General features: G+C 37.0%; 3 protein-coding genes and 2 long non-coding RNA genes across 9 annotated transcripts in view; 3 read left to right on the top strand and 2 right to left on the bottom strand.

Moving 5' to 3' along the window:
• LOC111479204 (E3 ubiquitin-protein ligase BRE1-like 1) overlaps positions 1 to 4,845 on the top strand; it is a 13,087-nt gene extending 8,242 nt beyond the window's left edge. The window contains exons 12-19 of one of the 3 annotated variants that reach the window (XM_023123756.1): positions 289 to 365; positions 927 to 1,121; positions 1,344 to 1,416; positions 1,497 to 1,583; positions 2,938 to 3,075; positions 3,190 to 3,392; positions 3,468 to 3,633; positions 4,005 to 4,845. In XM_023123756.1, the coding sequence (XP_022979524.1) occupies positions 289 to 365; positions 927 to 1,121; positions 1,344 to 1,416; positions 1,497 to 1,583; positions 2,938 to 3,075; positions 3,190 to 3,392; positions 3,468 to 3,633; positions 4,005 to 4,136 (1,071 nt within the window). In that variant the 3' untranslated portion in view covers positions 4,137 to 4,845. The other 2 variants (XM_023123757.1, XM_023123758.1) reach the window with 2 other exon arrangements.
• Positions 4,846 to 6,838: 1,993 nt separating this feature from the next.
• LOC111479211 (ethylene-responsive transcription factor ERF039-like) lies at positions 6,839 to 7,859 on the bottom strand. Its single transcript, XM_023123767.1, has one exon. It carries the CDS (start codon positions 7,631 to 7,633, stop codon positions 6,938 to 6,940), a length of 696 nt encoding a protein of 231 aa, XP_022979535.1. The 5' UTR covers positions 7,634 to 7,859; the 3' UTR covers positions 6,839 to 6,937.
• Positions 7,860 to 9,851: 1,992 nt separating this feature from the next.
• On the top strand, positions 9,852 to 10,550 carry LOC111479214. The gene is made up of 2 exons (XM_023123771.1): positions 9,852 to 10,065; positions 10,131 to 10,550. Exons 1-2 carry the CDS (start codon positions 9,887 to 9,889, stop codon positions 10,345 to 10,347), a joined length of 396 nt encoding a protein of 131 aa, XP_022979539.1. The 5' UTR covers positions 9,852 to 9,886; the 3' UTR covers positions 10,348 to 10,550.
• A 482-nt stretch (positions 10,551 to 11,032) lies between these two features.
• On the top strand, positions 11,033 to 14,206 carry LOC111479215. Of its 3 annotated transcripts, none has more exons than XR_002717627.1 (3): positions 11,033 to 12,595; positions 12,877 to 12,970; positions 14,143 to 14,206. It is a non-coding gene; the product is annotated as an uncharacterized LOC111479215 (long non-coding RNA). The 3 variants fall into 3 exon arrangements; XR_002717625.1 differs by having other exon boundaries at positions 12,726 to 12,970; XR_002717626.1 differs by having other exon boundaries at positions 11,033 to 12,119; positions 12,229 to 12,970; positions 14,143 to 14,203.
• On the bottom strand, positions 13,275 to 14,661 carry LOC111479216. The gene is made up of 2 exons (XR_002717628.1): positions 14,188 to 14,661; positions 13,275 to 13,700 (listed from the first exon to the last, which is right to left on the bottom strand). It is a non-coding gene; the product is annotated as an uncharacterized LOC111479216 (long non-coding RNA).
• Between the last annotated feature and the right edge of the window lie 1,029 nt (positions 14,662 to 15,690).

Genomic DNA, 15,690 nt, shown 5'->3' with positions numbered 1-15,690 from the left:
TTTTTTTTTTTTTTTTTTTTTTTTTTTTTTTTTTTTTTTTTTTTTTTTTTTTTTTTTTTTTTTTTTTTTTTTTTTTTTTTGTAGATTAAATATATTCTCTTGTATGTTTCTTATATATATATACATATTATTCAATATATGCGAAGAGTAATGATCAGATTCATGGACGTTCCTCTGAGTGAACCCAAATAGAGGCACTAAAATGTGCAAGCTTCAAACCTCCTCCCACTGCTCGTAATTTACAAAAGATTTGGTCTTTTTAACTTCTGTTTCTAAACGTCGATGCAGGTTCAAGATTTAACAGAAGTTAATCAGGACTTGAAACTCATAATTGATATGTATAGACGTGAATCAACTGAATCAAGGTAGGGTGGTCTAAATTCACTCTATTTGTTTTATGATATTTTACAATGTCATGAATTATTGTTACAATAAATGACTCCCTGGTTGTCGAAAATGGCTTGTCAATTGATCATCTATCTTGTATTCTAGGGTGAAGATTACTACCAAAACCAGTCCTTATTTTGGCTATAAACTTCATTGATCAAAGATCTGTTAATAGTATAGACAAAATATTGTTTAATTTTCTTTTTATTTCAATTATGCCACAATTATGCCAGAGAGCGCCAAAGAATCTGTGTGTACCAATCAATCAATCTAAAGAAATTGTGAGCACCTTGCTCCTAAGAACAGAAACAAAGAATTGACTTACAAGATATGAGGGGTGGAACTTAAACTTTTTATTTCGCTTCTCTCATTTGTCTATGCTAAGGAATTTTGAAATGTGCCCATATTTTATTCTAGTTAGATTTTCTCCGTGCTGAATTAACCCTGTGTATTCCATGTACTTATTTATTATTTATTTAATGAAAGCAGTGTTGGCATGTACAAATATTAGGTGTATGCTTAGAAATTTACTTCTGCAGGGAAGTCTTGGAAGCTAGGGATTTGGAATATAAGGCATGGGCTAGAGTTCAATCATTAAAGTCCTCCCTGGACGAACGCAACCTGGAATCACGTGTTAAGACTGCAAATGAAGCTGAGGCTATATCTCAACAAAGGCTAGCTGCTGCAGAAGCTGAGATTGCACGCTTAAGACAGAAGCTAGAAGCATCTAAAAGGTTGGGCTTTGATCTTGACTGCCTCATTCCTCTTTTGTCCTCTGAAACCAGATTCTTGGATCCATTTTTTTGAATAATTTTGTGCACGTCGTGTTCTGTAATGGTTCTGTGAATGGCTTTCAGTTACATTCTGGGATGCTTGACAGCTGTTTAAGTTGTTTTCCCTCTAACATTATAACAATATGGGATTCAAACCATGTGTTCATCTTCTTCATTTTTCAGGGATTTAACTCAATTATCAGATGTTTTAAAATCTAAAAGCGATGAAAACGTGGCATACTTGTCTGAAATTGAGGTAACTTTCTTGTATTCTAAACTTTGATTGTTTGATCTTCTGAGGCATTGTGAGGTAATCTAATTGTTAGCCTTTGACAGACAATTGGTCAGGCATATGACGATATGCAAACTCAAAACCAGCATCTGTTGCAGCAAATAACTGAGAGAGATGACTACAACATTAAGGTGATTACATCTTTTAAGGCTATGAGATCGATGAGGATAAATTTTATTTTCCTTATATTATTTCTGCATATTAAGCGAATGGGGTAATCTTCACTGTCATTATCTACGTTTTTTTCCTCATCATATTCAATGCTCAACGGCTTACACTGTATACAGAAAAGGAATTCAATCATTTGACCTAGCCCCCGTGATGTATGAGCTATGTGAGAATGGTAGTTTGCAACACTTTTTTTTTTCTGCATTATGGAACTTTTTTTTTTTTGGTTGAAACGAGGCTTTCAATTGAGAAGAATAAAAGTACTTGAAAGGGCATTAAAAATCCTAACTTTGCAAAAAAAAAATGGCTCCAATCCAAAATTACCAATTTCAGTGGGAAATTTGATGCCCAATTATAAGCATGAAACCTAGTAATTGACCAAACCTCATCGTTCTCACAAAATCCAAAAAGTTAAGGTAATATCCTCTCAATCCAAAGGGCCCAAAGGATTCTATGAAGTACAGCTGACACGAGATCCAAACCTCACCATGAAACAGTGGATGCACAATCATGGTGAACCTTTTTCATTTCCTCCTTTTACGATTTCCTTGGCTTTTCCTTTGGGAGAATGTCTGGTCATCCTGTCTTAAATGCATTATTTTCTTAGTTTTAGGACTGCTGTCTGGTCATCCTGTCTTAAAAGCATTATTTTCTTAGTTTTAGGATTACTGTCTGGTCATCCTGTCATAATAGTGGTGTAATTGTATTCTTGGTAGTTTGTTCTGCGGATTGGTTATAAATATTTTTGGAGTTGGGAAGTTTAAAGATTAGGCATAGCTTTGGGATGTCAGTCTGTAGTGATGGTTTGTGAGGGAGAGATATCCCTATCGAACTGTTATTAACATTGGTTTCTCTTGATATTGCAATATAGCTACATCTTACTTGTAATTGGTATCGTAATATATATCAATCTCAATTTTTTTTTGAGGAGAAACAAAACGAAATACTACAAAAGATGTGGAACTTTGACAAGCTCTTCCACTGGGCCAGAACAGTATCCTAGGAACCATTGAATCGATTCTCTCTCAAGCATAACTTTCAAGGAAAAACTGTTTATATGCAGCGAAAGAGTTCTTTTTGTTGTTTCTGACTGTCCACTAAGATGGTAACGAGATGTTTTTTTTGGGGGGTGATAAAAAACAAAGAAATTCATAAAAAGGATGAAGCCAAACGAAGCAACCTAGGGGACAATGGGTTAAGGCATACCTTTTCTCAAAGGAGGGATTGCAAAAAGACTTTCCGCTCCAAAATGATAGAGCCTGTAGCGAGGTCATATTTTATTTGATGTTCATATCCTTCCCATATTTGTTTTTTCAGCTTGTTTTAGAAGGTGTGAGAGCAAGGCAATTGCAGGAGATTATGCTCATAGAGAAACAGACCTTGGAAAAGGAGGTTCAGCAAGCCAATGCATCTCTTGTACTTTATGAGATGAAAGCTGCTAGAATTGAAGACCAGGTAATATGAGCATAATGTTGAAACATTAACTATAGGGATGGATAATTGTAATTTACTTCTGAATAATCATGTTATATTTGCTTATTTATCATTGTAGTTTGATTAATATTACAGTTGAGAGGCTGCTCGGATCATATTAAGAAAATTAAAGATGTCAAGTTACATGACACAGATACCCTAGAAAACATCCAAAAAAGATTATTGGATATTAAACTAGCATCTCAACAAACAAGGGAGTCGCTTGATCAATCCCAGTCTAAAGTTGAAAAAAGTCGAACGACTCAAGCAGAGCTGCAGATAGAATTAGAAAAAGAAAGGTGTGGATATTTTCTGTTTCTTTTCTTTTATTTTGTTCTCACAGAGCATGCAAGTGATTTTTAGCTCTTGTTTAGGTTTGAGAAGAAAAGAATTGAAGAGGACCTAGAAGTTGTAGGCAGAAAAGCTTCACGGCTTGAAGCACAGATGGAAAGCTCATCAGTGGTTGAAAAGCTTCATGAGGAACTTGGGGAATATGAAAAGATAGTGAATTGCAAAATTTGTGTCGACAGTAGAAAGCAGGTAACATTTTTTTTATTCTAGCATACTGATTTTTATGCATATTTAGCTTAGAAATTGGAATTCATGTGTGCTTTCTAGAAAATATTACGACGAGGAAATCTTAATCGGCTAGTGGCTGGGAGATGAATTCCTTTAAGATATAAGCTTATTGTAGATGGTAAAATCAAATGTTTGGGGACCAAAATTGCTATGCTTGATTCAACAAGTATGTTGTATCGAGTGTTGATGCCTCAACTTTGAATGTTGTACTTCCATGTTCTTCAAGATATCTTTTTCTATCTTAGTACGACAACTTGTTCACAAATCTCTGTCCACGTCTTTTCCTTGTTCTTCATTTCATGTTAAAATTGATTTTTCTTTTGGCTCTGCAGGTTGTCATTACAAAGTGTTTCCACTTGTTCTGTAATCCCTGTGTACAAAATATCTTGAAGAGTCAGCATCGCAAATGCCCAAGATGTAGTGCAAGTTTTGGGCCCAATGATGTCAAGCAAGTTTTCTTTTGACTTGAAACTGCTCATACGTACCTTCAGTAAGACTTAACTCAGCCGCCCTTGGTGCACATTTCATGGCCATTTGGTTGAGGCAAGAGTTGACACGGGAATACAAACAGGTTTACGTGTATGACTATGCTAGAATGTAGGTCAAACAGTGCATGAGACGAGAGAACGGAATATGGAATTTGCTGATTCATAGCAATTTAAGCAAATCATTTAGATCGTTGGCTTGTTTCTAGATTTTTTTTTAATTTTTTTTTTGTTAAAAGTTTATTAAGATGCACATTTATTTTACCTTCTCTTCTGATGTGGTTGGAGCAACTGGAAGCTTTCAATTTATTATTTGCAGAATTAATCAGAATCGCTTCTCACTGCTATACAGCCATGGATGGACATAGACGAACAAGTTTTACTTTGCTCAACCAAAAAATAGCACGCCCACTCCAACAGTTGAAGCTAGAGGTGATGAGTGGTGTTCTTAATGCAAACGGGGTTTGCCCTCTCAAAACAGCTGGTGGGACAACGTCATCACTCCTGCCGGCAAAAAATTTTGTACATGACTTGGTTAGGTCCTAGAAGCTGATATTTCTATTTGATTTATCTTATACATTTATTCCCCATTTTCTCCTTGATGTATTTGTGGATCCATGTTTCAATGTTTTATCGAATCTATCATCAGCACATGAGGTGCGCAATTTGTTTGAAGACGCTCGCTAGTATAAGAGTTGCTTGTTTATTTGGCAACTTTTTAATCTTATTTATCATTATCATTATTATTATTTCCTTCATTTTGGCCCTGACCGTAGCAGTTGGTTAACCTAAAGCAGTTTTAAACAGAGAAAAATGAAGCTTTCTTCAATGGCATTTCAACCAATCTGCAAATCCCAGTTCTCAAGAACATTAGCGATTACCATTTTCTTTGATCAAAAGGTTGACTACTGCTAAATTTTCTACTTTTTGTCAGTCCATTTATGGACAGGATACTTTAATCCGATTGATGATCAGGCTGTGATGTCTTAAACATAGCATGTGAAATGTTTTGGGTGTAATGATTATAATTGCCCCCAGAAGAAGGGTCCTACTGTACGGAGGATGAAATTTGGTTAGCTAGAAAGGACTATGTCTTGTTCTGGACGTGCGGTGGTTCAATCTAGTGAGAGCTGTTCTTTGTTGTATAATTTTTATTTACTTATTTTTATTTTATGAGGTTGCTGTGACTAATTATATACTGATAAGCAAGTACTGAAAGATTCTAACTTTTATAAGCATTACTGTAGTTCAACTTACAGAAAGGGTTTGCCCCTTCAAGGACAGACCCACACAAGAGAGAAACAATAAGGAACAAAATGGGGACAGCACAGATCAGAAAGATTCAAGCGTCACATGATTTCTCCTAAAGCATTTTTGCACCTCTTTTGGACTCGCAAAACAACAAGTTTGAAGGAAACTTGCTACATGGGGTATGATTTCTTTTATCTCCTTTTCAGTTGGGTCAGTGCCCATAACTCTTTTTGGCTGTGTTACTTGACAGTATTCTTTCCTCTTTTTCGTTTCTCGTTTACCCTCCATCATATTACTTATTCATTTAAAAATGAGGATAAACATAGGGCCAATAATGCTGCGATGAATGGTGATCATGGTTTTTGGTTGTGATGCAGACTTCAATAAAGACGATATTGATGTCAACTAGCTCCTGAATTAACTTCATTTGCAAGGTATTCAATAATTGTGTTATTACAAATCTACTCTTCTTCTTGACTTTACTTTTGTCATATTCCAATTATTATTAAATCAGAAAGCATTGGTGGTGCAGTTCAGCAGTGGAATACTGTTTAATTAAATGTTTCTTCTTTGAAAAGATTATGAGGATCATTTCTGTATCGCAATACATCTGTTGGGGCCAAGGGGATCTCATATCATCCTTTAAACTTTGGCCAATAGCTAAAGAAAATGATGGCTATTTGGAATATTATAAAGAAGATATAATGATGGTGAGAAAACATGAATGAGCTCACTTACCACCGGACCTTGTGAATTGAAATGTCTCATGGTATGAACATGACGTCTCTCTGTTTGCTACTTGTTGGAAAATTGCAATTCAAACTACTCTCTCTCTGGTTCCTATAGCAGCCAGCTGCCTTGATGTGATGAACTTGTGTTTTTATTTGATCCTCTTGCAAAACTTGATGGAGAAAGCACATCCTATTGTGAGGATATATTTGGATGATCTGAAGTTTAAATTTTAACCTTCAAACCAGACCATATTTGTGATAATTGATATATTTCTTTTGAGTTAGTGGTCAAAGTTTCAAACTTATATTTAGTTGGTAGATTTAACTCTTAGATCGCTGGAGTATGAAACTTTCATATATGGTATATTTTAAACTTTTAAACTATCCATCAAAATATTCGATTTAACAGTTTTAGTACAATTATTTGTCAAATTTAGGTGTATACTATATAAATAGGGATTATTTTCAGTCTTATTCCAATGGCCATATATTGAAGAAAAAAAAAATATTTTTATTAAAATAATTCATTTCATTAAATTTAAAAATAATAATAGCAATTAATATTGAGAAATATATAGTGTAGATACCTTTCCAACGTTGAAAGATAAGGTAATAGAAACTTTTTTTCCCGCTTCAAAAAAGGGTAACCATAAATCAGAAGTGTGGAATGAGTTTAGGAACAGCAAATTTCCATTTTTTTTTTACTCTGTTATTCATTTCTTTATCATAACAAAAATAACATCACCTCTGGGAACAGAATTTTGATGGGACTGAAAGATGCAGACAAGTATTGAGAACTTAAATGAGTTCCCAGAATGAAGGCTCTTCCAGCCGAAATCCGCTATTATCGGCCGCCGCACAAAACTGCCACGACCAAGAATGATACAGAAACCTTTCTTTCAAATCACAACTTCCCACGAACAAATCAGGCAAATCGAACAATGTCTCATCGCCGGTGGAGTTTGTGGAGTCCTCTGTTCTGTCTCCGCCATCGCTACGGGGAAACAGAGTCTCCCTGCTCTCCTCCGCTGCTTCCCCTCCTCCGCCTTCATGGTTGCTTCCGGCGGAAAATGTGGCTGCCGCTGCCTGCGCCGCAGCGGCCTGAATGTCCTTGTGGGACATGGAGAGCGGGCGAGGAAGGAATTGGGCTAATTCAGGGAAATTGAGAAAAGCAGAGTGACCCTTTATGGCCAGCGCAGCGGAGTCGTGGGCTCGGGCTGCCATTTCCGGCGTTGGGTAAGTTCCAAGCCAAATTCTGGTCTTCTTCCTTGGCTCGCGAATCTCAGAGACCCATTTGCCCCAATTTCGTTTTCGAACTCCTCTGAACATGGGGTGGTTGCTCTGTTCTTGGGTTCTCCTCCGATTTCTCTTCTGGGAAACTGGTTGTCGTTCCTGTGAACATGGGGTGGTGATAGAGGAAGAGGAAGAGGAAGAGGGGCAAAAGGTGGTTGCTTTAGCATCCGAATCTTCAGTGAGATTGAAAGATGGTTCCATTCGATGATGGTGAGAGAGGGGAGGGAAGGGTAAACGTGGTTAAGTATAATTTGGCACCACCATGGGAACACGCTTTTGTGTGTGTTTTGATTTGAAACGGGATGGGTTGGATTGGTGGTGTGAAGGAAAAGAAAGAATAAGAGTACAAAAAGGAGGACTGGGATCACACAATACACCTCAATGCCTATTTTCATTACCATGTGGCTCTTTCCAAAACCCATCTTCTCATTTTATACATACATGCATACATACATATATATATATATATATATATATATATTCAAATCTTGGATGTCCATTGTTTTACAAGTTTTTTTTTTTTCTAAAAAAAAAAATAGTAAATTAAAGTGGTGTGTAGAAATACGTTATTTAAAGGTCAACGTTGACCACCTCACCAACTCAATTCATTATGGAATGATAAAGATGGTAAGTTAATCTCGATATTGGGGCATGCATGTATGCAACATGTCTTATACTATTCACTCACACCGTATTATTTACTCCCCAAGTCATGATTAAATTAAATTAAATTTATTGTTCTTATTTCTATAAGGCTCCGTTGATTCTTGGGTCTTATTTATTATTATTATTATTATTATTATTTTTGTGTAGGTCACTCAATTATTTTTGTTGGTATGTCAATGAAGATGAATATTTTGAGCATATTATTTGATTTTTGAGTAGGCTGTGATGGTAAAATAAATATTGTTTTTGGTTGACCAAGTCTTTGCATGAAGCACTAAAGCAAGCAAGTCATTGATATATGAGCTTTTTTTATGGGACAAACTTTTACCAAATTTGGTTCAGTTTCTTTGTAAAACCGCTACCAATTTTATCATTATATTATCAATTTTTTCTTATTTATGTTTTTACCTTTTTCATTTTAATATATCAAAATTAATCCAAATTTACTTGAGGTGTTCTGTAGGCATGGAGGAGAGGAAGGTAATTTCAATCCATCTTCATTACATATATATGTGTGTGTGTACAAACCTGGAGTAATCCAGAAAGCACCCGTATTTTTCAAAAATAAATAAATAAACAAATAATAATAATCCGAAAACTACCAATTCTGTTTGCCCAAGTGGATTTTAAATAGTCCTTGTTGTTCTGCGCTTTATGCATGGAAGATGCTTTCTCATTCCAATTATTTTTTAATTCCCTTTTTTTTCTGCTTACTTACATTAAAGTAATATATTTACTCGCTTCATATAACAATTTTCCTTATATTCTCTATTTTTATAAATATATTCTTTTTATCTTTATTGCATAATTACTTTTTACTCTTTTTTTTGTGTGAATATCTTAATGTTAAGTTATAGTCACGGAGAGTATTTAGGTTGTCTTCCTATCAAATTTATACTTTGATAATTTAAATATAACTTTACCAGAATCGATACATGTGTTAGACTAGGATTATATTTAAAACACAACAAAAATGATTGTACTACAAGTACACGACAACAGTAACGCCTTCTAATTATCTCCGACAATCCGACATATTATTATCAATCATTAATAATGTATACGACAAAACTAATAAATTATGGATCGAGCATGCAAAAAGTAGATCGACACACAAGCTATTTATGGAAACCCCATGACGTTATATATGAAAGGCGTTATTTAAATCATTAATTTTAGCTTGTGTAATTATAATATCGCATGTTGTTATTTGTAATCGATGTTCGACCAATTAATTATCCGTGGATGGTTCGATCTCGGCGTTGGCTTGGGAAGAGAAAAAATGAAAGGGAGGGAGTAGAAATGGAATTTAAAATGAAGAAGGGAGGGAGGGAGGGAGGGAGGGAGAATGAAAAGGAATGGAGGAATATTAGGGGGAATGGCCAAAGACAATGCATGCAGTGGAAACGGGCAATACACACTTGGAGGGCATAGAGGAGAGACAATGCATTTAAGCTAAGCTTACAACTGCTAATGATTCATATATGAGTGTGTGTTGTGTGTGTTTGGGTGTCCCTGCATCGCACTCTTATGATCTGACCGTTCCTGGTTTCCATTTCAGCAATGGCACAATTCTCCCAACGCCGTTCATTCCCCTAACTCATATCTGTTTGTGTTTTCCATTCTATATATTCTTCTCAACACCCCTCCCTTTGTGTTCAACAACACACAGTTTCACTTCCCTTCTCCAAGCACACAGTCCCTTTCTTTTTTCTTTTTTTTTTCTTTTTTTTTTTTACAGTCCACAGACACAGCGCAGCACACAGCGAAAGAGAGAGGGAGGCAGAGATGGGTGATAAGGAGGCAGTGGAGGAGGGGACTACCAACGGAGGAGGTGACCTGAACCCAAATGCAAAGGAGTGGAGCCCCATTCACGATTCCGCGCCGGAGGAAGATCGCTGCCTGTTTCTGACCTTCTCCAATGGGTACCCGCTGACTGAGCACCAGATCGTCCACTTCTTCACCCGGTACGCACGCACGCATGCCCTGTTTTTATTAAAGAATTGGATATATTATATAATTTTTGATGTAGACAATTCGGAGCGTGCATTGAGAGGGTGTATGTGCACTACCGTGAGGGAGGGAAGGAACCGCCGTTGTTTGGGAAGGTGGTGTTTGTGGCGTCTTCGATACCAGCCATCATTCTGGAAGGGAAAGATGAAGCCAAGTTTTGTATTGAGAGCAGGACGATGTGGTGTAAGAGGTACGAGGCCAGAAAGGCTCGCTACAGGCTTTGCCGAGGGCGATGATGAACCAACTCATCCAAATCACCGCCGCCGCCGCCGCCGCCACCACCACCACCACCCTTATCATCATGTTCTCATATCAGATCAAGAGTATCTTTGGTTCCAATAAATTAGAGAACTGTTTCATTAATTAATCTCCGTTTTCTTCTTCCTTTTCTTATTTCAATATCCAAACAGTGCACTAATCTTATTAAAACAAAACAAAAAATGAAATGAACTTGAGGATGCATGAGGGAGAAGGAGGGGACTCATGGTTGACTTCCTGTAAACAAATATAAGGTAACTTTTTTTGCGCATTAAAATTGGGTAACCGTATTAGAGGTTTTGAGTCCAGTAAAACCTGGAATTGGGCCACACCTTTTTCTTTTCTTTTCTTTTCTTTTCTTTTCTTTTCTTTTCTTTTCTTTTCTTTTCTTTCAAAGGGATAAAATCATCTCTAAACAAACTAACTTTGACCATTTGTCTGCATTCATCGCTTGCATAATTTATTCAATATTACCATATTTGCCCACAAATAATTATGATTAAATTCTCAATTTAATCCTTTATATATATAATATTTATTTCAATGCTCTAATAATAAAAACTTCAACTCACCTGCACAATTGTAGGAAAACGTTACTTTTTTTAAAAAAAAAAAAAAATTAATAAAATGTAATAACATTTAAATCAAACATATAATGTGTGTTAACAAGTTGCATGCTTCAAACAAACAATTAATAAAAAGTTTCTTTTAAATGTTTTAATTAAGAGGTGTAAAGTTTAGATTAGACCTCTTAATCAGCATAATAAATACAATATTAGTAGATGCAACTCTTCAGACAAGTACACTCCCTCTGGAGTGGGACCCACTTCAAAAATGTTCGAATACTTTTTATTCTCTTCAGGTTATTTGTATAAAGTAGCGTTTGACAAGTGCGAAGATTCATAATATAATTATATAACATTTACTTCGTCACATACCCAAACAGCAAAACAAAAAGAGCACCGATTTTGCCTTTACTTCGTGTTTTCCCACATCTGTGACCATTTCTGGCGGCACCCACACGATTTTGGTTTCAATTTTGGCAAGTATAGCAACGTTGTACTCCCTTTCCCCACATTGTTTGACACTTTCCCACACCCAACCGACTTTAGTTTTGGGTTTCCCGCTCCCTAACAAATTCAAATATGGGATTAAGCTTATTCGATCAACCAGCAAGCATTTGATGCTGCTGTTTGGCAGCTTTCAAAAGATAATAGGAGTAGTTCGAACCGCGATTCAAACGCGCTTTCCAGCGAAGTTTTGAACCCGTATGGTGAGTTTCAGTAGGTGACAACACACTTTGGCCCTTTTCGAACTTGTTTTTAGTGCTGTAAATTAGTTTATAATAGTTATTGGGATCTCTCTGTTTGTTGTTCCGAACTGATTCCAAGTGTTCGATTTGAGGTTTAATGTTTTGGGTAAGAATATTAATTCTCCACCCAACACTCTCTGGAAGAACTCTGAATAAGGTTCCGAACTGAGTTCTACCCTTGGAACCTTGTTTATATTGCTTTAGAATGTTAGGTTTCTGAATATTCGAATATGTTGTACTCTTGTGTTGATATGGTAATGACTGGGATGTTGGAAGTGTTGTTATGTGTTCTTGTGATTTATGAGGATGATGGTTTTGTTGCGCATATCTTGATATATGTTGAGAGAGTGTTGTTATATGACTCATGCATTTTGGTGAGATTGTATGAGAAAGTGGTCTAAAGACTGTTTACATAAAGGAAAGTTGGGTGAATATCAGGTGCTTCGGTTGAATGACCGACCCTTCTTCCCTTTCTGTTCTCATCAGCTGCTGTAACCTTTTACTTTCCCTTTGTACTGACGATTCTTCATATGTTCTCTTCTTTCAGCTTCCCATTTATAGGCTTTGTTTGTCAAGGTTTAACAATTTAATACATTGGTCCTACAGGTCCTCTGGACTTCATCGCATATGGTGGGGTCGGCTTCGAAAAAGGGGGGAGAAACTCACAAGCAGCTGACAGTGGGTCTGACCATTTTGAAGACATGGATGATTTGGAACTTTCTGTATGTTAGTATGTTTTTTTGGTATAGAGTAATTTATTTCCTTGAACTTCATAGCTTATTTCATTGAGCATTATAGCTAGGTTGGGGAAGAGGAGTACTTGAGCGCCGAAGACAACAAATCTGAGAATGAAGAAGTGGAAGAGGGTGTGATGAAGATCTTCTTAAAGGTCAAGCAGTGAAAAGAATCAAAGGGTATGTCATATTTTTCTATGCTTCCATTTCATGCTCTACTGAATAGGTTCAGTTTTATGTGCAATGGAATACAATTAGCGACGTTCCTTAGTGTTCAAGATTCACACAATATATCCTTTTATGGTTTTAGGCTTTGTGGGACAAAAGTCTTGAGCTTAGATTTTTGCTTCAAAAGGCATTCCCCAGGTCTCTCAGTAGCTAACTGTCGTTTCTTGAAATCTATTCTGTCATATTTTCAAGTGAAAATATTTGGTTCAAAACAGTGTATGTTTTGAGTGCAGGAGCCAATTAAGTCCTCATTTTGTGAATTAGACAAGGGCGTTGAGGTGGCATATTCAGATTTGATTGCATAATTCTTTATTGGAACCCCAAGAGGTATATGAGTTTTCATAAAACATGGTACCTTTCATTCATGATGCCCATGACTGTTATCTCTTCTATCAACTCTGTGGAACTCTGTTATGACAGGCTTTACTTGAAAATAGTAAGCATATCGTCCAAGCCACCGATGATAGGCTTTACTTGAAAGAATAGAAGGGTACTATTAGTGTAGTTATTAGAGAAGTGAGCACTAACTTTGATGGGATTATGCTTATAGCAGTAGGCTTTTGAGGTCAATTACGCACAGTAAATCTATTCTATTGTTGGAAGTTATGAGGATTTTACCAAGATTGACAGATTCAGAAAAGATGATTTTACCAAAATAGAAGGAAAAAAAAAGGAAATGTAAGCGAAGGAAGGTCATGGACATATAAAAGTAAGCAGTGAAGCAAAGTAATGGAGATAGAAAAAAGTGATTCCAACAGGTTCTTAATCCTTAATGCCATTTCAGTGGTACACACAAAATAATTTCAGGAGTCCTCTAATTAAGGAATCGGACTCCTCGTGACTGTTTCACCATCAATAGAAGGTGCACAGTCGTCTGTGGTATGAATTTGGATTCCTGAAAGTGACAGTGAAGGTGAGGAGAAGGTGAAGGTGAAGGTGAATGAGAAGATGTTCTCAGGTTACCCATAGAATATAATAAGATTCATTCATCTTGTGGCCTTGGACGAATCCCCAATCCACTCCTAATACTAGCCCCTTCTTCCATCATGTCTTCCACCTGTTCCAATGCACCCCAACCAAAACCAAAAACTACTAATCAAACCCTGGATTCAAAATTTATGCATAAACCATCCAATACTCAAAAACCTGTGAAAAAATTTACTAAATTCAAACATCAAGCCAGGTGAAAAAGATGCTCAAAGTAAAAAACACAACTAATATCAGCAACAAAGTATCCTAAAAAACTAATACTCGCAACAATGAGTGGACTGCTCCTATATTAGGTTCATTCCTTGTTCCATTTCAGTATTCAATTCAACGAAATTGATAGTTCAATTAAAAATTAACCAAGCTAACTTGGATTTCTCCTGAAAAAAGAGCCTAAATTCACAGCATACTGACAGATGAGATTTGGTTTGCTCAGTTAGTTCTGCAAATGGCGATACGAGTACATAACCAGATTGATAAGTGTACCGAATTAACGTCTAACCTAATTCCAGAAATAAAGGAATGCGACTGGTAAATGCAGTGTGAAAGAAGTGAACCTTGTGGATGCCAGAGGCCTTGAGGGAAGCGATGGCACACGAGGCGCCGCCGCCGACGAAAAGCGAAGCAACAGCGAAGGCCTTTAAGGGCATGAGGCTGGAATTGCCGATCAATCCTCGCCGAAAAGAGGCGATACCCCAACCAAGCTGTGTTGCGCCGGCCAAAGCCCACCACCAGTGGGCGTTGCTAACACCGTCACTTCCTCCGTTCTCCTACATCTCTTTTTGTCCGGTTTCGCTTTTCTCTCTCCTCCCCATTTTGTTGCCGTCGCCATCGCCGTCGGGAAGTCAGAAGCCGTGTGGGCGGTTGGGGTGTGGTAAATGGACCTGGGCCTGAAATGTTTGTATGGTGGGTTTGAACAATTGGTGGGGTTAATTATTTAAAAAATTAGTATTTTATCTATAATTTTGGTTCTTAAAATAGAAATAAATATGTAAAGGGCAGGTAGCCAATATTTGAGCCTGAACTTGGAGATGCGCAATTTTGGGTTGTTCCTTTTTCTTTCCTTACGCGCGACATTGGTAAACCCAAAAGAGAGTGAATAAAATTAAGATATATTTAATTTTGTGTCTAATATCTAAAATTAATAAGCCGGAAGGGGAGCGTGAAGGGTGGGCGCGTGGGTAGAATGAAAGAGTATCCAATGATTGTGGACAAGTGGGCTGTCTGAAGAAGGAGAGACAAAGCAACACACACGAGTGCAATGATGGGACCACGTGTTGTCCCCCTCCCTGCATGTGACCTCCTGCATGTTTCCCACGTGACCCCCACTTCTCTCCCACTTTCATCCTCCTCCTCACGCGCCTACCACCTCCATTTCTTTAACATCCAGATTCTAGAAGCTTTCCCCTTCAAAATGGTCCATACATTAGTGAACCAACGCATCCATTTCTTTTTATTATGTATTTTTATTAAATCGTAAATGGACAAAATTACTGAAAAATTAACCTCTTAACTCTTATATTCACTGTTTTCTGAATACATTAACTATTAAAATCTGCAGATATTAAATTGTATTTATTATAGTTTTATCGAGGATTGGAATAATAATTCACAACGGAATTGGACTCCAGAAGTCAAATCCCATGTTTCCACACTTTTATTTGTTATATGGTTTAAATGGGAAGGAGCACTTGCATGTGGTAACCCCCTCCTTCCCCCATCAGTTCTTTCAAAATGCCTCCAACTCCACGCGCACTTGTAATCCACGCTCTCTCGGCCCCATCATGTGGGCCCTTCGACGCCTGAAACTACCTTTGGATATAACCAATTTGCCTTGTGATGTGGAGCTGTCAAGAGAAGGGCCCCACTCCACGTGATCTCGAGCAGCATAATCATCATCTGATAATTTATTGCGCGTGGACGTGTACTCGGTCAACCAGCGGGAAAGCCGCTTTTTCTTTTTTCTTTTTCCTTTTAAAAAGAAAAAAAAAAAAACTCAACTGAGCTGCTTCGCGGGCTAACCATGGTAAAACTCTATTGATGTAACCATGGTTAGTTTC

The sequence above is a fragment of the Cucurbita maxima genome, unplaced genomic scaffold (genome assembly GCF_002738345.1).
Source record: "Cucurbita maxima cultivar Rimu unplaced genomic scaffold, Cmax_1.0 Cma_Scf00005, whole genome shotgun sequence".
Taxonomy (NCBI): domain Eukaryota; kingdom Viridiplantae; phylum Streptophyta; class Magnoliopsida; order Cucurbitales; family Cucurbitaceae; genus Cucurbita; species Cucurbita maxima.
The sequence above is the reverse complement of the archived record's forward strand: the minus strand, read 5'-3'. Positions and strand labels throughout refer to the sequence as shown.

What these genes read in the sequence shown, in the direction of transcription:
- LOC111479211 (XM_023123767.1), bottom strand. Translation starts at nt 7,633, where the DNA reads ATGGAACCATCTTTCAATCTCACTGAAGATTCGGATGCTAAAGCAACC.
- LOC111479214 (XM_023123771.1), top strand. Translation starts at nt 9,887, where the DNA reads ATGGGTGATAAGGAGGCAGTGGAGGAGGGGACTACCAACGGAGGAGGT. An exon ending in ATCGTCCACTTCTTCACCCG is followed by an intron (nt 10,066 to 10,130) that starts GTACGCACGCAC and finishes TTTTTGATGTAG; the next exon opens with ACAATTCGGAGCGTGCATTG.